At 42.0% G+C, this 24467-nt stretch overlaps 2 protein-coding genes across 2 annotated transcripts in view; one reads left to right on the forward strand and one right to left on the reverse strand.

The window, feature by feature from the left end:
• The window catches only part of side-VIII (sidestep VIII), a 930757-nt gene that overhangs the window by 638233 nt on the left and 268057 nt on the right, over window positions 1-24467 (forward strand). The window contains 1 exon segment of the mRNA XM_067772586.1: window positions 16468-16619. Within this exon segment, the coding sequence (XP_067628687.1) occupies window positions 16468-16619 (152 nt within the window).
• On the reverse strand, window positions 7889-9106 carry LOC137247275 (uncharacterized). Its single transcript, XM_067778372.1, has 2 exons — window positions 8379-9106; window positions 7889-8313 (listed from the first exon to the last, which is right to left on the reverse strand). The coding sequence occupies exon 1, from the start codon at window positions 9104-9106 to the stop codon at window positions 8399-8401; it is 708 nt and encodes a 235-aa protein (XP_067634473.1). The 3' UTR covers window positions 7889-8313; window positions 8379-8398.

A 24467-nucleotide genomic window follows, 5' to 3' on the forward strand; every position in this document is an offset into this window, starting at 1 on the left:
CCTGAACTTAGGCACATTTAACATGCACCTATGGACAGATTCGACCATCGTCCTCGCATGGATTCGAAAACCCCCGTGTTCCTGGTCAACATTTGTAGCTCACAGGGTAACGAAAATCGTCGAGAAGGTCGGAACTAAAGCATGGCATCATGTCGAGTCCGCATCAAATCCAGCGGACTTAGCCAGCAGAGGACTTCCAGCCACGGACCTAGTCGACAACTCTTTGTGGTGGCAGGGACCTTCTTGGCTGCAAGAAGGCAAAGCAAAATGGCCATCTCAAGGCGAACAGGAGTACCACACAAACATCGAAGAAAAACGAGTACAAGTGCATGTAGCAACGAACATCAACAATAGCGAGGATATTCTTGATCGGTTTTCCGATCTATCAAGAGCGTTGCGGGTAATCTCCTACATTATACGATTCTCGAATAGAACACGTCCAAAAACTAAAATGTCCTTTAAAGCAGAGTCTCACCAGATCTCTCCCGACGAAATCAAGGCTACGACTAGCCGCCTCATAAGGATATCCCAAACCAACCACTATGCCGAAGAAATAAGCTCTCTGAGAACTAGGAAACCCATCGCGACCAAAAGCGAGATTCTCTCTCTAAACCCCTTTATCGACGAAGATAATGTCCTTCGGGTGGGGGGTCGCCTCAACGCATCCAGGAACGTTCCCGTCGACGAGCGTCACCCGATAATCCTCCCTTACGCCTGCCGACTCACCCGTCTCCTGGTCCAGTTTGTCCACACCATTTCCATACATGGCGGAAACCAACTAATGCTGCGGCTCCTACGCACGCAGTATTGGATACCTCGGGTCAAAAACATGATCCGATCCATCATACACAACTGCAAGGCCTGTACGCTATTCCGCAAACGTTCCCCGACGCAACTCATGGGAACCCTCCCTGCGGAACGCACTACCTTTAGCAGGGCATTTACCAACACTGGGGTGGATTTCGCAGGACCGTTTGACATAAAGTCTTACAGCGGACGAGGATGCCGCATGTCTAAGGGTTACGTCTGCCTATTCGTCTGCTTTGCGACTAAGGCGATCCACTTAGAGGCGACTAGCGACCTCAGCACCGCCGCGTTTCTAGCAGCATTTAGTCGGTTTGTCTCCAGACGAGGATGCCCGAAAAACCTCTATTCCGACAACGGAACGAACTTTGTTGGTGCGTCGAGGGCTCTCCGCTCAGAGGTCAAGGCATTCCTCGTTGATGCGCGCAACCAAACCCTCTCTAAATATGCCCACCAAACCCTTACATGGCATTTCATACCAGCAGCTGCTCCTCATATGGGCGGACTGTGGGAAGCGGGAGTCAAGAGTTTCAAAACCCATTTCAAAAAGATCGCATTGGATCATAAATTTACTCTAGAGGAGTTTAGCACCCTCCTGTGTAGGATTGAATCCTGTCTCAACTCCCGACCCCTAAGGATAGGATAGGTTAGGTGGTAGCTGCCCTGATAAGGATAGCTCACTTGGACAACACGAAGGTCCGTTGTGATACCACATACACCAAAAATAACGGTGACCTAGATCCAGCTACTTAGAGAATCGTTGGGTAGCAACGATAAAGCTCCGAATGATACCGATCTCAACTTTGGATATATCCTCGGGAGATCCAAGTGAGTCGCGACCGAAGTACTTTCGCCTAATTCTGGCAAAAGCTGGACAATCAAGCATAAAGTGATTTGGTGATTCCACCTCATCATCCTCCATACAGCTGCAGCAGGATGGAGTTTCCAGTATATTGAGACGTACCGCATGGATACCCATGGGACAGTGCCCTGTCAAAACCCCAATGACCATTGATAGGTGAGCCTTAGTGAACCCAATTATTTCAGCAGACCTCCTGCCATCCACTTTCGGCCAGAAAGATCTTGCTACCCTGCAAGACGTGGTATCCGCCCAACGTTTGCTGAGCTGATTCGAGGCCCAGCTATGGAGGAGCAATCCACAGGTGGCCAGCGGGATCCCGAAGTCCCTACAGCCATCTTCATCCGGTTCAGTTGTACCGATGCGGGCTAAGAGATCCGCTTGACAGTTACCCGGGATATCACTATGGCCCGGGACCCAGATAATCTTAATTGTAAAATAATTCGATGCAATCGCAAGCGAGGTCAGGCACTCCCAGACCACCCTCGATCGCACTGTAGTTGAGCTCAAGGCCTTGATAGCCGATTGGCTATCAGAGTAGATGTTAAATTCCCTAACCGTGGTAGCACTGGATAGCATTCCATCCACCGCATCCTTAATCGCAGCAATTTCCGCTTGGAATACACTGCAGTGATCAGCCAACTTAAACTTGCGGCTTAAATTTAGCTCTTGACAAAAGACCCCCCACCAACCTTTCCATCCAGCTTTGAACCATCCGTGAACAAGTTAACCGGTCCCATGCCCCAGATAATTCCTCTTCCCCAATCCTCTCTCTCTGGAATAACTGGGGTGAAGGTTGTATAGGGAGCTGTTATCGGCATACAGTAGTCCGTTCTGTCCGGGATGAAGTCGAAACTGGTAAGAAGGCTAGAGTGTCCGCGGTCAGAAAGTCTATATCCCATATCACGAAGCCTGACCAACGACCTTGCCGCGGCCGCCTTTCCCGCAATATCTACTGGGTATATGTTCAGCATGACGTTCAGTGCCAAGGTAGGCGTTGTTCTGAGAGCGCCACTGATACCGATCAGCGCCGTCCGTTGCACTGACACTAACATTTTGGAGGTGCTCGCCGTGTCCAGTGCTATCCACCAGACCAGCACCCCATATAGCAGAATCGGTTTGACCACCATCTCATAAAGCCAGTGTACTATTCTTGGCGAGAGTCCCCATCTCTTTCCGATAGCTCCTCTGCAGCAGTACAAGGCAATGGCGGCCTTCCTGGCCCGATCTTCCGCATTGGGTCTCCAGGACAGTTTCTTGTCCAAAACAATCCCCAAATATTTAACCCTATCAGAAAGTACCAACGGTACCCCTGCAATCGAGGGAGTTCTGAAATCGGGCACCTTATATCTTCTTGTGAAAAGGACCAATTCCGTTTTTCCCGGGTTGACCGCCAATCCACATGATTCAGCCCACCTAGCCACAGTATCCAGGTAGCCCTGAAGAACATCGCGCAGGGCGCCCAGAAATTTGCCTCTGACTAGGATAGCGAGGTCATCTGCATAGGCAACCACCCGACAACCATTGGCTTCCAGCTCCACAAGAAGCTCGTTGACTACCACAACCCAGAGGAGAGGAGATAGGACACCCCCCTGTGGCGTGCCCCTGCACACCTTCCTCATAATTATGGCCCCTCCCCACTCCGCTGCGACAATTCTGCCGCATAGAAGTTTGCTAATAAATTCAACCAGAGCCGCCTCGACTCCTAAACCCACCAGAGCTCTTTCGATTGACCCCGGTAAGACATTGTTAAAAGCTCCCTCGATGTCTAGAAAGGCACCCAGAGCATACTCTTTGTGTTCTAGGGACCCCTCTATTTGCTTTACAATCGAATGGAGAGCCGTTTCCGTCGATCTGCCCTTGCAGTACGCATGTTGTGAAGCCGACAGTAACCCCCGAGGTATCCTTTCCCGTAGGTACAGGTCAATCAACCGCTCAAACGTCTTAAGAAGAAACGACGAGAGACTGATTGGCCTGAAATCCTTAGGTGATACATGAGAGCTTCTGCCGGCCTTCGGAATGAAAATAACCCTAACCGTGTGCCAAGACTTCGGGATATAGTTAAGCCTGAGGCAGTTAGTATATATGATGGCCAACCAGCGGCAGGAAATCCCCAAAGACCTTTGAAGCTGCGCAGGAATGATTCCATCCGGGCCCGGAGACTTATAGGGCTTGAACGACCCTATAGCCCAGGTTATCTGACTTTCCCGTATTGGAATGGCAGACACTTCTGCATGGCCAACGACCGCCGACCATGCAGGCGAAGATCCCTGCGCAACTGGGACATCGGGAAAATGATTGTCCAGTAAAAGCCTTAGGGACTCCTCGCTACTCATCGACCAGTCCCCACCATCATCTCTCAGATACCCCAGAGGAGCGGGGTTCCTAGAGAGTATTTTTCTAAATCTCGCGGATTCATTGCAGCCTTCTACGTTTTCGCAGAAGCTTCGCCATGCAACTCGCTTGGCTATCCTTATTTCATATTTATAAATCCCCAGACTCACCTTATAGAGCTCCCAGTCCGAGGGTAATTTACTCCTCCTGGCTCTGTTGAAGAGCCGCCGACTGGACGCTCTTAGGTCGTCAAGAGAATCCGACCACCAGGGCGGCTTGCCCTTCCCCCTGTAATTTTTCAATGGGCAGGACAGCTGAAAGGCGCTATTGCTTGCCGAGGTGAAGTTTTCCACCAGAACGTCTATCTCAGATTCGGACAGGCCCGAACTAATGATAGGCACCGCAGGCAGTAGCTCTCCCAGCTTCCTACAATACAAGTCCCAGTTAGTACTTTTAGGGTTCCTAAAAGATATTTTACCGGGACGTTCTTCGTTCACTGAGAACTGAATATATCGGTGATCAGAGAAGGAGTGCTCGTTGAGAACCCTCCATCCAGATATCCGACCTTCCAGTTCTCTACTAACCAGGGTGAGGTCCAGGACCTCCTCCCTTAACGCAGTAATAAAAGTCGGGTCATTTCCCCTATTACATATACAAAGTCCCTCATCTACAATAAAAGTAAATAAAGACTCACCTCTAGTGTTGGTATCCGAGCTTCCCCAAATGCTATGATGGGCATTTGCATCGGCACCGATGATCACGCCAACACCTCTCCGCCTTGCTTCAGCGGTGATTTCACCCAGTATCGCAGGTGGTGGTCCCACTACGTCCCCGTGGGGCATGTACGCTGAGACCACCCACATTTCATTACTTCCTCGCTCGAGGCAGACCGTGGTTACGTCAGCATTGCTGAAATTAGAGAGAATAAAAGCTTTAATCTCTTTTTTATCAAGCACACAGGATCTAGGCCTACTTGCCTCCGCATGCACCAAGGTGTTGAATTTTCCAGTCCTTAATCCAGAAATCTTACTGCCGTTACTACTCAGCCACGGCTCCTGGACAAGGACTATATCCACTCCGCCTTTTTCAAGGCAGAGCAACAAATTTGCGGAAGCCGCCTTAGAGTGCTGAAGATTGATTTGACGGATTTCCATCAAAAGCGCTCTTCTTCCGCACCCCATCCTTGGCGGATTCGTATTAGTATTGTCCATTCTAAAAAGTCCCCCCTCAAGGCCACTATCCGGAGCCGATTGTGTAGTCGCCCTTTAACGATCTCGTGGTTATCTATGCTACGCAGGGAGGCCACGCGAGGGTTGACGCATTACCTTATGAGTAATGCGTTCAGAGCCAGACCGGACGCGAAGCGGGAAAATCTTCAACCGCACCTACACCACCAACTTAACGGCGACGGAGCCGGAACGTACCTTGAGGCCCGCAACGGTTTTAACGGGACGTGGGCAGGTGCAGCATTAGCCTACCAGCCATTTTGGTAGGGTTTCACCCCGACCTACTAAAGTGGCAGAATACCGCATCTACCAGCCCAATGTCATCAAGTCAAAATGTAAAGTGAAATCAAAGTCCTTAAACAGTCCAGTTCGTCACCGTTGTGTACCGATCTTGACTCTCCCTCCCCTGAGCTCGGCACAATGACTCAAGGGGTGCGGGTTTTATCGAGTTGTCCTCTCTAGATCCGCCATTATCAGTAGAAGCAGGGGCACCTCGTGCAGGACGTGATAACTAATCACGCGTGACATTCGTCACTATGGCCGGTCTAAGACTGATATCAGTCCCTGATCCAGAGCCTGAAACCACTTATGATATCCAAGCCAAGTATCTTAGCCCCCGGACCCTCCCGACCCCTAAGCCCATCTTCCAATGACCCGTCCAACCTGGAGCCACTCACCCCCGGGCACTTCCTAGTCGGGGGCCACCTACTAGCGCCACCCGAGATTGACGTCAGCGAGAATCGCGCTGCACTCGTCAATCGATGGGAAAAACTTAAGGCGCTGCATCAAACCTTCTGCAAGCGGTGGAAAACGGAGTACCTCACCGAACTGAAGAAGCGCGTTAAGTGGAAGCATCCACAATCGAATCTCAAACAGGGGGACTTAGTCGTCATTAAAGAGGACAATCTGCCCCCCAACGCATGGAGACTAGGTCGGATAGCCAACCTCCATTATGGCCCCGATAACCGAGTTCGAGTCGTCGAACTTGATACGGCAAGAGGACAAACCACCAGACCAATCACGAAATTGGTCCTAATTGGGTGAGGGAGACTTGTAACTCCCAACCGTTATAACCAACAACCCGTATAACCCAGCTCTCGTTCACCCTGAACGAGGCCTACAACCCGCTTAACCCAGCTCTCGTTCATCCCGAACGAAGTCAACAACCCACTTAAACCCGCTCTCGTTCACCCCGAACGAGGCCAACAGAACCCTACCGCAGATCCGCTATCTGCCACAGAATACCAGTGAATCAATAATCATGATTTTGTCTTAAAACACCTACATACCAATTCTAAATATTCCCGCGGAAAAATTCCTCCAATTCTTTTCTCCTAGGGAGAAGAAAAACTGGGGAATAGGAATTTCGAATTTTCGAAGTCAGCTGTTTTGTCAATTGAAATCTCATTGTGCATTTCTTATTTTGTTTAAAAAAAAAAAAAAAAAATTTGTAAGGTCTAATGATTGTTGCTAATTTGTTTAAAATTAAGAAATAAGGTGTAAACCACGCACATTATTGCATTTCATGTTAAATGAGTAATGAATTGGTGCCACAGCTACATCAACTGAGGAGCATAAGAAGAGACGGCGGGATAACACAAATCCGCCGGAGAGGCCTGCTCCCATTCTGCAAAGCAAATTTCTGGCGGCCATGTCGAGTTGAGTTCGCCCTTCGCCATATACAAAAATCTAATTAAGCCTTCTTAAAATCCTTGCGCAATTTCTGGATGGCTACATCAAGTATACAAAGAGCTCTTCCGTTGCTTATGATACTTTTCGACTTAAAATAAAGAATATTGTGGTTGTTGATGAGGTTGTATTAACAGTGAGAATATTGTGGTACAATGCAAATACATATTTTAGCACACATTTGTACAATTAAGTGTTCTTTCTTAAAAGAACCAATTTCCTTTAACTATTTTGATGCATTCCCTTTAACTAGTGGAAAAACTCCTATGATGGCAAGGAAATATCCCTCTCCCTCACATTCATAATACCTACTCTTCTCCCATAACTGGTTTCCTCCTTTTCGAACATTGTTCAGAATAGGAGGAAAGGGAGACGTAAAAGAAAACTCACAAGGAATTTTTATTTAGAATACGAGGAATGGGAGAAGGGAATTGGGCTGCTAATATTTTATTACCTTAACGTAATATAGTTTACCATCATACCTTTAAATCCGTTTGGCGTATCAATCTCCGTCATGTGGTGCGCAGGTTCCGCACGTTCCTGTGGTTTGGCTGTAGTAGCATTTGAGGTAGTTGGTTTGTCAACGTTGTTCCACCTGTTAAATTAACTGATTTTGAAATTAAGGTGATTTTAGCTATCGTTACTACCTACTTACCATCATAAATTAATTCCAATCATCGGGTTGCTTGTCTTCGGGTAGAACTGGTAGATACAACAACAACCGCCACAACAGCATCAATCGCCACCACAACAACATCAATCGCCACCACGCGATTTAAAATATTTTTCCAAATTGTCACAATCTAATTAGGTGCGACAAAAGATAATGGCACGATCCATTTTATGTTGGTCAACTGCAGATATGCAATATTCGCCTTTAAGTATTTTAACACCTTCTGATAATGTTTCTGGTGTAGGAGTTTGTGGTTGTACAGTATCACGAGCATGTACACCATCGGTGCGTATGTTGTCCTAGATTATGCTAAGTGGTATCTTGTTGAGGGTCGACCATACACACAACGTGGTGTACAGTTTCTGGCACAGCATCTTCACCCTTAAGATCATCCCATGTAGGAAAATGCATTAAACAATCAGCCATCTTTTTCACTTCAAATGCATGAAGTGTAGCCGAGCAGACAACCATTTGTAAACTACGCCCATCGGATGTAATTTCTGGTATTTGCTTATGAAGACGATCGATTAAATCGGTATAACCCTGTTTAAGCAATACGAACACTTCGCGAGTATCTACCATTCGCCCCCATCTTCATAGTATAACTTGCACATACATATTTTCGGAATAATACGACCTTCGTCGCTGTCATAATACATCCGCTTAATCAGTTTTACTTTCTTCTTCAAGGTCCTAGCGCATTTTAATTTCCATTCCATTGTCGCATGCTGAATTGTGAAGAAAATAATAAAATTAAAATTAATCAATAAGAGTATTAAACAGATTAGCTAACTATACAAATATTAAACAAAATCATAAAGATTGTAAATGTTCCTTTGTGTCTGCGATAATTATTTCATCGGCTTCATCTATATCAACACCGTCTGGTAGTGGTGAACCAAGCTGTAACTCTGTATTACGATCGTAGTCGATTACTAAACGCTCATCAAAGTAGTAATCGTCCGCATTTCCATCAGATTCAATTGCTTTGTCATTGGTGTGCGCTTCATCGACATCCATTTGACGATGTTGTTGTTGTTGTTTGGTTTGACGATCATCAGGTTCTGTTATTGATTTAGCAACATCAGTCTCATTTGTCATTACTTCTTCAGTCTTAAGAATTTCGGTTGCGGTCTTGCCTGCAAGAAATGTCCTTTCTTCTCCAACATATGTTGGTGGCTTATGGTCACATGTATCAGATTTTGGGATGAGTTTAGTAGTTGGTGGATCTGAATGTGGGTTAGTTGGAGGATTGGGTTTGGGAGAATTACAAGTGGTGGTTATGGCTTCGAGAAAATAGCCACCAGTATTAGGCATGACGACATGCGAGCAGTCGGGATCGTCCAACTCTGCCGGCATGCCTCCATTACTGATCAAAACATCCCCAATATGTTGATGTTCATCCGCGGGGGAACCAAAGAAACAAATCTTTTGACCTGCAAACGTTTTCAATTTATGCTCACGCGAAAAGTTATCGGTCGTTGCACGAAATTGCACCTCATCGCGTCTCACCAGCAGCATAAACCCAGGCTGGTCGCACCACGGTCAAGCGAGATGTTTTTGCGAATTGATTTTTATCTCCATTACTCTAGCCCCCGATCCTAAAAGCCTTTTCCAAACAGTACATTTTTTTGGTACAATCAATACCAAACCAGATGGCTATGCAAACGTAGCATTTTGTGGATACGAATTATTACGATTCTCCTCCATACCATTTCCGCAAATGGCAACACAAGTACGTGGATCTAATTGTCGATATTTCCACCAAATTATTCCCTCTGGAAAGTAACCCCAAATTAATGTGTTCCAACCATGTCTACCAAACTTATAGCTTTTTCTGGCAAAATACGTTCACCGACATGCACCGACATATCCATATCGCGCGTTCCAAAAGCAGCGATATCCAAAGGCGATGAAATGCTTTGCAAAGGACCCTGTCTACCACCCACACGATCATGTCCCTATTGGCCTGTGCCGCTAATGTTCTTGCTAGATGACTTCGAATACTCCTGCCAACTGAAGGTGAATTGGCGTTGTGTACTTGTGGGGCGGTTGTTACGCTTAACGAACCACTGCTGGCTATGCCCGCACCTATGCCTAGTATAGCTACCTTTCTATTATTTTGTGTCAATACATTATCACCATGTTTAAATTGAACCTGTTGTTGCGATAGAGATTCTTTACTTTCAAAGTTTTGGTAATCGCATACGATTGTTTTAACATTATTACTTTGTTGATTTGTATTACAATTAGCGGCATCATGGTGATCTATACTGGGACTACCTATTAAGGTGTTACTTGACATATCACTGTTAAGCGTACTATCTAAAGTGTTGTCCATTGGTCGATAGGATGTGATACGATTGTGACACACTTTTCGTGCATCTAAATTCGGTGTTGTGCCGTTTGTTTTCATCCGCACTAGCACTTAACACTAATGCAATGGAAGAAGTCGCTGAAGAAGAGCTCTCCTCTGAGTCAAGCGTTCCAATACCCATTTCCTCTAAATTTTCGGTGGTAAGGATACTGGGTGATGAGCTTGATTCAAATTTTGCAAGCTTCCAATTTGTGAGTAGTGGTGCTTTGAGACGTTTTCAGAAGTTATGTAAAAAGCAACAGCACAAGCAAAAAAAAAAAAAAAATTACGCCGCCTTTTGTTTGACTTCCCATTCGCAACGTGTTTGTATTTGTATCCAACATTTCAAGAAGTTGTAGCTGTGTACCTGAAATGAAACAAAAAGAGTACCTGAAATGAAATAAAAGAATAAAAATTTAGTAAATTTGTAAAATTATAAAAAAGGGAACGATACTGGCATACTTATACTTACCCATTACAAGTCTTTCTTCATAGTAAAAATTCATTCAAAATGTATCTATACTCATTTCCATGAATGAATGTCATTTTGAATGAACGAAATCAGGTTGCCACCCGATGACATTTGCTTTTTTCGGTTCTTACGCAGTAAGCACATTGCGCGCGATCCAAAGAGTATTACAACTCGGATCCGCGGGATCCAACAAATTCGAGTGTTAATAACCGAACAAAAAAATCAACTAACGAAAACCCTGAAGATACAGCCTGGTTTCACTGAAAACACACGCGCCAGGTTGTATTTCGATAGTTTTCCTGACATTCGGCCGTCTTTTTGCTTCTTTCTTTTTTTTGAGAAAAGTTTTTAGTTTGAAAATTTGGGCATAAAAACACAATCAAAATCAGCCTGCTTGAAAAAAAAGGGGGGTTAACCACTCGAGACCGAAATAATTTTCGCGGTTTATCTGTGCATGATTTTGTTTGTGTTTTACATTTTAAACATGTCACACTCAATAGTGGTCTCGCTTTCATGACAGAAATTGCTTTGTTTGTGTATTGAAGTTTCGACAGACTTTCGTCAGTCCCTTTTTTGCTTGAAATCCCAGCAGGAATAAAGTAGTGTCATCTATGCTTTCGATGTTACCAATAAGGGAGAAATTAAACTTTTTAGAACAGACTTAAATTTAATGTCGCGTCAGGACTCAGACGCAAGCTGTCCCTAAATACTTTCATGACATGACCATTATGTATCAATACATTGCAATGGGCAGCACCGCACAGCGGTCTCATTCCAACGATTGGAAGAGTGAACAGCTGACAGCTCTACAAATTGCCACACTCGTTAGTGTAGGCTATTCCCGCCAGGGTTGTGTTGGAATCAACAAACACACCACAATTTGTGATTCTCACACAACATGGCCCAAATCAACACAAAGAGTGTTCCCAGACAGCGAGTAAAGGCCTCTTTACATTTGTCGCACATTTATATGCACGACGTCATTTGACTAGTCATTTTACAGGGATTCATAGGTTATATTCACAGCCACATTTGTATCGGCGTGGGTGAGTTTTGTGACCAAATTTTTGTAGGGCAACTACAAGGAGCCGTGAAAATACACGGGTAACTCGTGATACCATCTGCTACACAAATGTAGCGTATATTACCGCATATTGCCTGTATTAGGCAAACCCATCATTACATCGACAGAATAACTTAATAAGATTATTCGTTCCACACAACCCTTTATCCCGAGTACGCCAACCACAAGCTCGACCAATTAAGCCTCTACTCTCCGCCCATACGCCACCCAACTCCCTTAAAATGCAAAACAAATAATAACAAGTTCCCGTTCCAGAATGACGGGTTTCTCGGTCAAACGCACCAAGACGGAGCAACGCGTTGACTCCTTCACCGTCTCCTGCCGGTTGTGCCAGAAGAACCACGGCATACGACTATGCCCGCGGTACAGGGGAATGTCGGCAGAAGAACGCCTCCGGGCCGTCCTTATACACCGGCACTGCCCCAATTGCCTATCGCCGTTCCATCGGTTAGAGATATGCCCTAGCAACGACCGTTGCCACCGCTGCCGTGAACCACACCACACTACGCTTCACATGGAGGACGAGCAAGCACGGCCACGCCCGATCCCTTGCGAAGAGCGCGACGACGACGAAAGCGACGAGGTGCTATCGATCAACATCACCGAGGACACACGATCGTGGGCCCAACAGGTGGAAGAGGAGGAGAAGGAGATGGAAGAGTTCACGAGAGGTGCAGCCGACTTAGCCATCGCCCCAACGGCCAGGGGAGAAGCACGATCCTTCCGACCGCTGCTTCAGCATGAGAAGCAGAAAAGCAATCAGCGACACATGGAACACGGGGATGGCGCGGAGACCCGTCCTTTCCGCCCATCGCACCGCAATTCCAGTGGGCGCCGGGGCGGCGCGGAGCCACGTCCGTTCCGCTCGACCCGACTCTCTACTGGCAGAGCGGCCCCGTATCAACCACGCAAGGAGGGTACCACAACCACCCTCGCGCGCCAAACAACAACCCCAGCTGGCTTCAGAAGTGGTCGACTCCGGGATAATTTAGCGGCACCGACTATAACTCGAGCATTGATCGCCATCGCGCCGACAGCCATAGTCCGAATTGAGGCAGGAGGCCGTTTACACCTGGTCCGCGCCCTGTTAGATGCCTGCGCTCCCACCAGCATTATCGATGCCAATTTGTGCAAGGATCTACACCTGGAGCGTAACAATACCGCACGTCTGTCGAGGTGCACCATCGTTCTTCGAGGAAAGTATGGGGTCGCGGGAAAGATCACGACCCAAGCCACCGTAATAGCAAACTATGCCAGGTTAAACCCCACGGCAAATCTGGACCCGTCGGTAGCGGCCCCATTCCAGTTCATGAAGCTGGCCGATCCGGCGTTTTACCGATCGTCGCCAGTGTTGCTCACTTTGGGTGCCGACGTCTACGCCAATATTATGGTCGGCGGCACACCCGCGTCGACTGTCGGCGGGCTCCTCACCCAAGCCACAATATTCGGCCTCGTCGTTTCCGGAGCCCACCCACTATAAAACCGTAAACTATACCACAAGGTGCATTTTAAACCAAGCAACCCCACGTACTTGAATACTAACGCTTTTCTTTTTCATCCACAGTTCAGCGAGGCTGCATTACTGCGAGCACGGATGTCCGCCGGAGAGCGTGCTGACGATCCGCCTATACATACGTACCATACTTTTTAATTTTAGTTAAGTTTATCCCGCCTTGGGAAGGTTGCTGGTGCACTCACCCAATTTCAAATTGCTCGCCGCAAGGGGGCCGGCATGTTTAGGCCACCAGCCTAAATATTTCGGACCACCCTAACACGCACATTAGTTTTTATTATTATTACCGGTAACGGCTAACACCAGCCGAAAGCTAACTTTGAAGGGGAAAAACTCAACGAAAGTTAGCTATCGGCGGGTGCCGCGGACTTGTTCGCGGTCTTGGTTTTTCTTTTTATTTTGGAACGTCAACGAGCCAGCAGCTATCTCACAGGTGAGTTATCATATTACGTATCTTTTCATAGGTTGTGCATATAATTTACGCTATAATCGCACTTTGCTATTGTGATTCTTCTTAATAATTGCGATTTTAACATTAGAATTTGCACTTGGCAATTGTCTGGCAATCAGCCACCAATATTTCTATTTTTGAATTGTAATTTATCCAACCATTTGCGGTCGTCATATTACTAACATTTGCCGTGCACGAATGTGTAATTAACAATTTTAAGAACATTGAATTCGAATTTGTTTGTGAAGCAATTCCCTTTTTGATAATAAATAAAGCTGCGATTTATATTGTTTATAACGTGAATACATTTGTTATTACTCGCCCTAATTCTTTTCTATGCTTTCTTTTTATTTGCGACGCACACGCCCGACTTCCCCGGGTCCACACTGCCCCGCAAAACAGTTGTATTTACTATTTTATAATTCTTTATTTGCAAATTGTTTTTACTACCTTACAATTGTGATTAATATTGTTGCGGATTTAACGAATTCTTGATTATTTTGCACCTTCTGTTATCATTCGAATCACTGAGCTGTCAAATAAATAACTCAAATAATTAGTATAGCAAAATGTTCTTTAGTTTCAATACTACTACGGTAGTAGTGCTTCAAAATTAAATTATTCGCGTACTTCACTCACGACTAAACTCATTCATACTTACTTTGACTTCGTTGCTTTTATACCCTCAGTTCGCCTCGTTCACTTATTTCTATCAGGAACCAGACCTTTCGCGAGCAACCGTTTCGAACACTTGCTTATGTGATTTTCGTTTATTATTAGCGGCATAGTGACCAATCGAGACTGCTAATATACGCCACTATATTAATAAAGTTTCATCAAACTAATGAACAGTTTTATACAAAAAAAAGTTTTTATTCAATAAATTGAAATTTTCTTCAATTTTAAGAAAATTTTTATGAGTCAATCACAAGAGGTTTGCTCGGCTGAAAATTTTTTTAACAATGCAGCCATTATGCTCCCAAATCGAATAAACTGTGTGTTGTTGCTTTGCGATTTTTCCAAAAATATTAGTAGTAGAAATAAGAATCAATTAGTTTACAGATACCCGATAACTACTGAACTGCATAATTCCTTAGAACAATTTTTTTCATTTTATGATGAATTTATTAACTATACCATGATCTATTAGTGTGGCTGAACATAGGAAATTTCATGAAAAGTACGGACACCAAGGAATCGTGCACTTTCATAAACCTTTGAAGATACGAAACCTAAATCAATTTAAAAGCATCGTTCTACGTGAAAAACGCGACCAGTAAATCGATTCACGTGAAAATGTTATTAGTAAATAATGGAGATGCCATAACGAACTGTACTCATTGAGCATGTTAACATTCATTCCGTATGTTCGGAACATTCGGCTCCATTTAGGAAATTGTGGAATCGTGTTATATAATTTGAATATTACGCATATACTTATTTGGAATATTGGGACCTCGTGAAGTAGTATCAAACGAACGTGTTCCGAATATTCTAAATTAAAGGTTTATCCGGAACACTTCCTTAATACTTAAACTGAAAAGAGCTTTCCGAAATTTCAGAATAAAAAGGCAAATACTCCCTGTGTAGCAGGACGGCACAAAACCGGAATATAAAGTTCTAAGACAATAATCCATTTTTCTCAAGTTCGCTGCCAGTTCGAAATCATTCTAACTCAAAATATTTTTCAAAAATTTACCATTTTAGGATTTTTCACAAAAACGCTCAATATAAGAATAAGGTTGAAGGACGCCTTATCTCTGAATGCTTTTCATTAACTCCCTCTTATGCATTGAATGCATTGAACTTATGCTCATATAGGCAGGGCCGGCTCAGGAGAATTTGGGGCCCTAGGCGAGTTATTATTTGCGGCCCCTTTCTCCCGTATTTATAGAAAGAAATTGGAGATCAGAAAATTAGGGATCAGAAATATTAAATTCAAACTTAGTGTCAATAAAACAAAAAAATATTTCTTTTGCATATTAAAAATATTTTTTTTTCAACAAAAGAACGAAAATATAACACACAAAGGTATTTTTAATTATCTTAGAGTTTACTAAAACTTCATTTTCCGCACCTTCAACTCAGAGAAAGTATAATTTTAGTTAAGTCTAATTTTTGCGCAATTTCCTGCTCTATTGATAGCAATGCTAAACCGACAAGCCTTTCTTGAGTCATGGCCGAACGCAAGTACGTTTTGATTAATTTCAGTTTCGAAAAGCTACGCTCACCCCTCGCAACCGACATTGGTATCGTCAACAAAATACTAAATTGGGCATGAGACCAGACGTGAGTTGTAAAATATAACTAATGCTACGTTTCCACCAAACCCAAACTCCTTGTTTGCCAACTCTTTTATGCAAAATATCTCTTGGCAGAAATGCAACTTTTGATTTTTGCTTTCGCATTATTGATACCGAAGTTAAAACGCGTTTTTCGATAGCTTTCGCGATATTTTTAGACATGTTTTAACAGTCTTACGAAACTGGCAAACACGGGGTTTGGGTTTGGTGGAAACATAGTATAAGGTGAAAATTAATTTTTTTTTAATGAAACTAAATATAGGGCCCCTACAAAATTTCTTTTTTTTTTTTTGCAAAAAGGATTTTTAGTACAAAAGTGTTTATCGAATTTGGTACCCCCTAGAACGTGGTGCCCTAGGCGGTAGCGTAGTTCGCGTATATGGTAGTGCCGGCCCTGCATATAGGGAGTTCTTTAAACAAATTTTGAGATAATAAATTTCTGAATAAAATTCTGACGTACGGCATGAGTAATATTTTATTTTGGAGTGCTCTCAAATCATCTCAGAGTAGTCTACACATACTCACGGAGCACTAGAAATTTATCAGAGATACTTTTTCACACACATACACCTTCATATATAAATTTAACGACATTTTATGCGCTCTTTTGTACTTTCCATGTACAGTTATAATACTTGTAATAATCATTCCCGTTTTGTTTATTTTATTTCTTTTTACTGCTTTCGCATATTCATTGGCGCAGTGCGACCGTTGATTGTAAAATTACAAGGCGTAAATCGACCCCTGTCGGCCGATAATTCATATCCGTTAAGTTGTATCGTAATCGGTTCACGTCCAGCGCCAACGATTACTTGGTGGAAAGGCAGCACACCAATGAAAAATACACACGAAATCGTAAGTATTGCACAAAAATGTATTTTGAATTTAATATGCCTCTTTAACCTTCAAAATGTATGCGGATAACTTTAACTTAAGTGATTAGCGGTTTTATTTAAGTAATATTGTTAAGCAAAATAAACAAACATGGCCCGTTTTCTATTTAGAAAAAATATTTGGGTTTCAATTAAGAAAGCTGTTCTAGGAGTTTTCTAGGGCCTAGCTTAATTGCTGTTTCGAGATCTGGAAACTCTGCCACCGCTAGTAGATGAAGCCTTGACCTCGCGAGCGAAGGACGCGAACACATAACATGCCCAACCGTTTCTTCATGCAGATCGCTCTTCCTACATATACTGTTACTAACTAGGTCTTACTTATAAGCATGTGACGCCAGAAGGCAGTGTCCAGTTTGTATGCACATCGTGAGCTTTGAGTTTTATCTCTCTATCGTCTAACGACGGAGAATTTTCCCATAATCATAGAAATTCGGCAGCCTCGCGCTTCTGCCCACGCATTTTTCTGCTTGATGGCTCATATGGAACTTTGCACAGAAAGCGCGTTTAAGTATATATTAATTTCTTGGTAACGCCGCTCATCCATCCCTTCTTATTGATAACTGACGACTTGATAGAGCATCAAAATCTAGTGTTGATACAAAATATTTTTGGCTCGAAGTACATTATTTGTATCATATATTCTGTTTAGATAAGCCATTAGCCTTTCATTAGTTAATCATGTCTGCCTAGCATCCAGACAGTCCTTCATTCGTTACTTCAACTCAATTCATAAAAAAAAAAATAAATGTAAGGCGCGATAACCTCCGAAGAGATCTAAGGCCGAGCTTCTCTTCCAATTTGCGTCATGCTCCTCTTGATTTTTCCCTACAAATTGGCCGGACGGGACCTACATGTTTTATGCCGACCGGCATCTGCAAGGCAGATGAGTTTTCACTGAGAGCTTTTCATGGCAGAAATACAATCGGAGCGCTTGCCAGACACTGCCGAGGGGCGACCCCGCTTAGAAAAATTTCTTCTAATTGAAAAATCTTATTTCTAAAATTTTGATGTTGGTTTGCCCGGGAGTTGAACCCAGGGCATACGGTGTGATAGGCGGAGCACGCTACCATCACACCACGGTGGCCGCCTCAATTCATACTCAAATAAAAAACAGGAAGAAAAGCATCGGTGCAGAATTCGTTTCTAGCTGAATTCGTTTCTAATCTTCCTTTCATTTGCCACCATTCCGAAACTAATCTCGAAGTGGTTATAAAAAATTCCTCAAAATTGCTTCGAAATATTTTAGGATGATCCGCAAAATAATTCTGAAGTGTTCCTGAAGTTATCCCGAAAGGTTCACATAACATTCTCGAAATAGTCTCAAAATGGTCCAAGAATATATTGTTTACTCAATTTTTCTGCACTTCTGTTATCGTTTGAATCGCTGAACTGTCGAATAAACAACTCAAATATTCAACATAGCAAAATGATCTTTATTAACAACACTACTATGTTAGTAGTGCTTCACAATTAAACAACTCGCGCACTTCACTTATAATGTTTTAAAATCAAACTGATTGATTATTTCCTAGCTTGCGTTGCTTTTATACTCTCAGTTGCCTGATTCGATCATTTCTTGCAGGTCTTTTCACGAACAGCCTTCTCGAGTAGTGGCTAATTTATTTCTCATTTCAGTATCTCATATTGGATTTGACTATATTGTAAACAGCATTATATACTTGTACAAGAAAAACTTTGTAATTTTCAGGATATCGTATATCATTTTGTTTTTCTTTTATTAATTTTGAGGCGTGAAAAATTAATTAGAAAAATATATATTGTACATTAAAGTCGTTGGAATAATTGATTACAATAAAACTTTCAATACAACCAAAATAATAATTTTATAACATCAGGTGTGTGAGGAATCCATGCTTGTCTCCAATGTCGTCTAAAAGAGAAAATTTTGCACAAATTTTAAGTGATGCAGGCATTGAATTCCCGCCGACAGCCACGCTTTCGCAACCCAAGCGAATGGCAGCGGATATAATTGGTGCTACAGGTGAGCCAATATCAAAACATACCGATAAGGGTACCGTGCTTGTTGAGAACGTTTTCGAAGATGTGTCTTATGGTAATTATGTTGGTGTATCTATATTGATGTCTCTCCTGTTGGTGTATCTACCGCTGGTACCTCTGCTGTTGGTACCACTGTCGTTGGCGTCTCTGCCGTTGGCTCTTCTGTCATTGGTGCCTCTGCTGTTTATTGTTCTGCCGTTGGTGCCTCTGCCGTTGGTGATTTTACAATTGATGCTTCTACAGTTGGTGCATCTGCCGTTAATAATTTTGAAACCGATGTTTCTGCCGTTGATGTTTCTACAGTTGGTGCATCTGCCGTTGATAATTTTGCAACGGATGTTTCTGCCGTTGGGGTCTCTTTCCCTGATGCCTCTGTTTCTGTACCAAATCAGTTCTTTACCTATAGCTGGTGGTAATTCAAGTTCAAATTTTATTGTAGCTGCCGGCATGAACACGAAGGCATTTGGAGATTCCAATATTGCCCGTGATCGTGTGGATGAAGAGTTAATTCATTAAAAAAAAAAAAAAAAAACAAATTAAATACTGGCACTAAAAACCGTTTATATGAAATGGAACAAAATGCAACAACGCCCATGGCATATGCTAGTTATAAAAACAATTTTTGTGACATTGAACATGCATTGACAATTTTTAGTGGTGATGACATTGCATATTCCGTTAGATTTTTTTGAAAGACTTCGAAAAAGTTATGAATACAATAAACGCTGATGACCGTTTCCGTTTTTTAAGCTCACGTCGTTCTCTTACTGGTACAGCAAGAGTATTTCTTGCTACAACACCAGCAATGACGTACGATCAGTTACGTAAGCAACTTCTTGAAGAAATCTATAAACCTATTAGTCGTCAAGATGTGTACAATATGTTGCGCAAAAGGTATTGGAAGAAGAAAGATGAGTCTCTTCATTTCTATTTTCTTAGTATGCAAGCGATTGCCAAGTGTTCTGATATTACTGAATCAGAAATCATCGAGTTTATAATAGATGGTTTGGGGAATAATATATCCAACATAAATCTTCTTTAGAGTGCTAAAACAATTCATGAATTGAAAATACTGGTCGCCAGATATGAAAGAAAGTACTTAATTTGTGAAAACGAAGTAATCACTAAGCTACCAATGAAAGATTCCACCAAAATCATAAATAAAGGGGATACGAATATTTGTTTTAATTGTTTACAAAGAGGTCATATTAAATCGAACTGTCCTTATCCACTTAGACCGACAGGATCATGTTTTCGATGCTGGCAAATGGGTCATGAACATCGCTCGTGTCCAAATCCTAAAAAATTTTAAAGAATTTGGAGAAACAACAAGTAGCTGCATTGAAGATGTCAACAATGATGACTTCCTAGGTGCCTTTAACGAGTGGGTATTTTATTTCAAAATAATAAAACAAAAATTTTTTTAAAATATCTTTCCCTATTTGACACTGGTAGTCCGGTTAATTTGTTACGTGAATCTGACGTTCCGATTGAGTTGACAAGAGCAGACATACGTCCAATACAATCCAAGTTTGTTGGAGTTGGAGGAAAAAAATTATTAATTAAAAATAAATTAAGTTGTTTTGTGAATTTTAGAAATGAAATAAAAATGATTACATTTTATGTACTATGTTATGAATGTTTGCTCATGCCTGTCATTTTAGGACGAGACTTTTTGTCTAAGTTTAATATTTGTTTGAAAAAAGTAAAATTAAAGTATACAAAAGAAAACTTAATGCATCTTATAGGGAAAAATATTGGTAAAGCATACGGGAAAAAAATTATTTATAATTTCAGCAAACAAGGATTTCTAAAACCAAATGATATTCGGGAGCCTACTTTTAATTTGAATCAGCCTTTTGTGTATGAATGTCACATTGCAAATTTAGACGTTAGCAAAGCAAATGACATATTTTGATGTTTTTGCTGATCTACCTGAACCAGATATAAATCTTAAACTAGAAAAGAAAAAGTTAATAATGCTACAGGATATAATAAAAAAATAGTATCTTGATCCAAAAGAAATAAAAGTTCAACCACTTGATTATGAAATGAAAATTCATTTGACGAGTGAAACGCCATTTTATTGTACACCGCGGCGGTTGTCTTATGTAGAGAAAGCTGAAGTTCAAAAAACTATTGATGAGTTAATGAAAGAGGGAATCATTAGGCCTAGTAATTCGCAATATCCTTCTGCCATAGTTTTAGTGAAAAAGAAAGGAAAAATTCGAATGTGCATAGACCATAAAGGTTACGGTAAGGGATATTTATCCACCACCATTAATAGACGATTGTATTGAGTATTTAGAAGGGAAAAAGATATTTACAGTACTAGATTTTAAAAGTGGATTTCATCAAGTTAGCATGTCTCCTTAATCCATTCCATACACATCTTTTGTAACGCCAAATGGGCAGTACGAATATTTAAAAATGCCAATTGGATTGAAGAATGCACCAGCCGTATTTCAGAGATTTATAAATACCATTTTTAGAGATTTTATTGATTCAAAACAATTAATTATATATATGGATGACATAATAATAGGTTCGACAACTTTTGAGAAGCACAAAGAGATACTGGATTCAGTTTTGAAACGAGTTTCTCAGAAAGGACTCAAAGTAAATCTTACCAAATGTAGGCTTGGTTATAGTGAAATTGAATATTTAGGATATCTAGTTAGTTTTAAAGGTATCTCACTAAGTGATTCCCATTTAAAAGCAATTAAGCGTCGTTTTGTGCCATCATTTTCTCGTATTGTAAGACCATTACAACAACTATTAAAAAAAATGCAAACTTTAACTTTGACGACCAGTGCATTAATGCATTTGAGGAGTTGAAAGCTAAATTGACTGAAAGTCCTGTGCTCGCTATTTGTAATCCCTTAAAAGAAACAGAATTACATTGTGACGCCAGTTCTCTGGGGTTTGGAGCAGTTCTACTACAACATCAAAAAGATAGTAAATTTCATCCAGTGTCCTAATTTTCAAAAACTGCTTCCAATGCTGAAAATCGATACCATAGTTTTACGCTAGCCATAATTTACGCTTTAAGAAGATTTAGAGTATACCTTGAATTTAAAATTGTAACTGATTGTAATTCTTTAGCAATGACCTTAGGAAAAAAGCAACTAAACGCATGTATAGCAAGATCGGTATTGGAACTTGAAAACTTTAACATTCAACATAGAAAAGGTGCATCCATGGGGCATGTTGATGTGTTAAGTAGATGTCAAGTTGCTAGCGAATACATTAGTCAAGCCGAGTTTCAAATACAATTAGTTCAGGAGCGTGATGATTTAATAAAATATTTAAAAGAACGTTTGGAAAAAGAGAAAATAACAGACTATAAATTATCAGATGGCTTGATTTATAAAGTTAAAGGGGATTGTTCAGGCACTAGAGACCTCAATGGGTTAAAACAAACCAATGGAAGAATCATTCGATCAACATTTTTCTTATTGTCGTTTGCCCTTGAATATTGGGCAAATTGTTTTCGTAACAACAGCGCAAAACTGTTCCTTTCTGCAAGGAAAGGATGCACATACGTTTGTACATACATACACCATCACTCATCGTAGCTGCAGCAACAAAATATTTCACCAAATCACGCCATTTCTTCGTCTTCGCCACCCACACCGGTCATCATCGCTTTACATGTAACAGTTGCTATTGTCGTGACCGCAAAGACAATAACAACATGCAGTATCTTCGAAAAAGCTCACCTTGGTATACCACAGCATAACTTGAACTCCAATGAAATTATTGAAAAAGAAGACAAGTCAGTTAATTAGCAATCAATATCGCGAAAACATCATCGTCGTCGCTGGTACACAAAGTTTGGTTGTTCTTACAGTCCGCTTACGAAATATAAAGTTTTATAACAAATTTAGTTTTGCAAAATATTAACATTACAAAAACAATTTAGAAAATAAGAAAGTTGTAAGAAGTGAATTGAAAATAAATAAATTGAATTGAATATACCAAAAGGGAGAGAAAAAAGCTTCTTTTCCTCACCATAAAGTCTGGTCCTTCGAGCCGGATCTCCGGCTCAAGAGAAATCTCGTTTTCGCTACATTCGTGCGTCATTAAATAATAATTAAAATATAAATTAATTTAAAAACATGAGCAAATCGGGAGATGTTGAGGTGCAAATTCCTCAACACCACGTCGAAGTTAGTCGCGACGTTCGCACAAAGATTTGTCAGCGAGATTCCATCGTGGCGCGGTTATATGCCCTAAATGTCGAGTCCCATCAACTCAATAATTAAACTATAGCCCATTTGGAAGCAAAACTTGCCCTTATCGAAAGGTATTATAATTCATTCGATGAATTACAAACGCAGTTGGAATTGTTAGATGAGACCCAATTGCTCGAAGATCACCGCACAACAGTAGATGAAAGCTACTGCGACATCAAGGCACTATATGCAGACAAATTGTCGAATCTTCGCTCATCATCAATAGATTCCGCTTTCAGCAGTACTCAAGTTGGTATACAGTCATCGTATGCGCATCGCCCACATATGCACCTTCCAAAATTGAAGTTGTCAACTTTTAGTGGATGTCGCGATGTTGAAAAGTTCCAGTATTTACGTTCAAGCTTAACTGGGTGTGCTGCTAGACTGATACAATCGTTGGAAGTGACCAGTGCTAACTACCAAAAGGCGTTAGAATTACTAGAAGCCCGCTACGACAACAAGCGCTTTGTTTTCCAAGCCCACCTGCAGCACATCTTCGATAGTCAACGTTTAACAAACCCCAACGTTGCCAATGTACGTGAATTCATCGACAAAATTAGCTCTAACATGCGGGCAATGCAAACAATGGCTAGTACAACACAAATCATTCTATATCTGATTGTATCAAAATTGGATCACAACACCCAAATGAAATGGGGGGGAGGAAATAGCAGCAAAATGGGATCGAGCAGCACAGTCCCAAACTCTGAACTTACCAACGTGGGAGGATTTGGTAAAATTTTTGGAGCGTCGGTGCCAACTCATCGATATTGTTGATGTCAGCAAAGAAACACAGAAACCGCCTACTTGTACCGCAATGTCGTCCAATTCAGGGTCAAAAAATCGCAAACCCTCAAAACAATTATCATTCGTGGCTACACATAAACAAAAAAAATGCAACCTGTGTGATGAAGTTGCAAGTCACAATGTTTTCAACTGCATTTCCTTTATGAAACTTACGCCTAGTTCGCGGTATGACCCAGCAAAGAAAAAAAAAACTTTGTTTAAACTGTTTGGGCTTAAATCATACATCAAAGGAGTGCCCATCATCGCGCAGGTGTCAAGTGTGTCATGTCAGCCATCATACGCTGCTCCATCGAGATCAGTCAACAACACCATCGTCGTCAGAAACTGCACCTCCAGTCCAACCTTCGTCATCGTCTTCGTCACCAGCAATCGACTTGCCCTCATCATCGAAACCAACAGTCCTTCAGGCAGGTTACGACACAGATCACGTCGTATTAGCCACAGCCATGGTGCAGCTACGCAATCCATCAGGCATAACAGTACAAGCGCGGGTATTGCTTGATTCAGCTTCGCAGTTACACTTCATCACCGAACGTATGGCCCAATATCTTCGATTGAATAGTAAAAAGATTTCCCTGGAAATTAGTGGCATCAGTCTATGTGGTACTAAAGCACAATATGTATGTAAGGTTGAGTTGCGATCGTCTCATACATCATATACATCCATAATTGATGCTGTCATCGTACAAACAATAACACAATTCCAGCCACGAACTACATTAGATATTAGCTCTTTGAAAATGCCA

The sequence above is a fragment of the Eurosta solidaginis genome, chromosome 3 (assembly GCF_040869045.1).
Source record: "Eurosta solidaginis isolate ZX-2024a chromosome 3, ASM4086904v1, whole genome shotgun sequence".
Lineage (NCBI taxonomy): Eukaryota > Metazoa > Arthropoda > Insecta > Diptera > Tephritidae > Eurosta > Eurosta solidaginis.

Excerpts from the sequence above, each read along its gene's own strand:
- LOC137247275 (XM_067778372.1), bottom strand. The coding sequence starts at position 9,106 with ATGCTGCTGGTGAGACGCGATGAGGTGCAATTTCGTGCAACGACCGAT.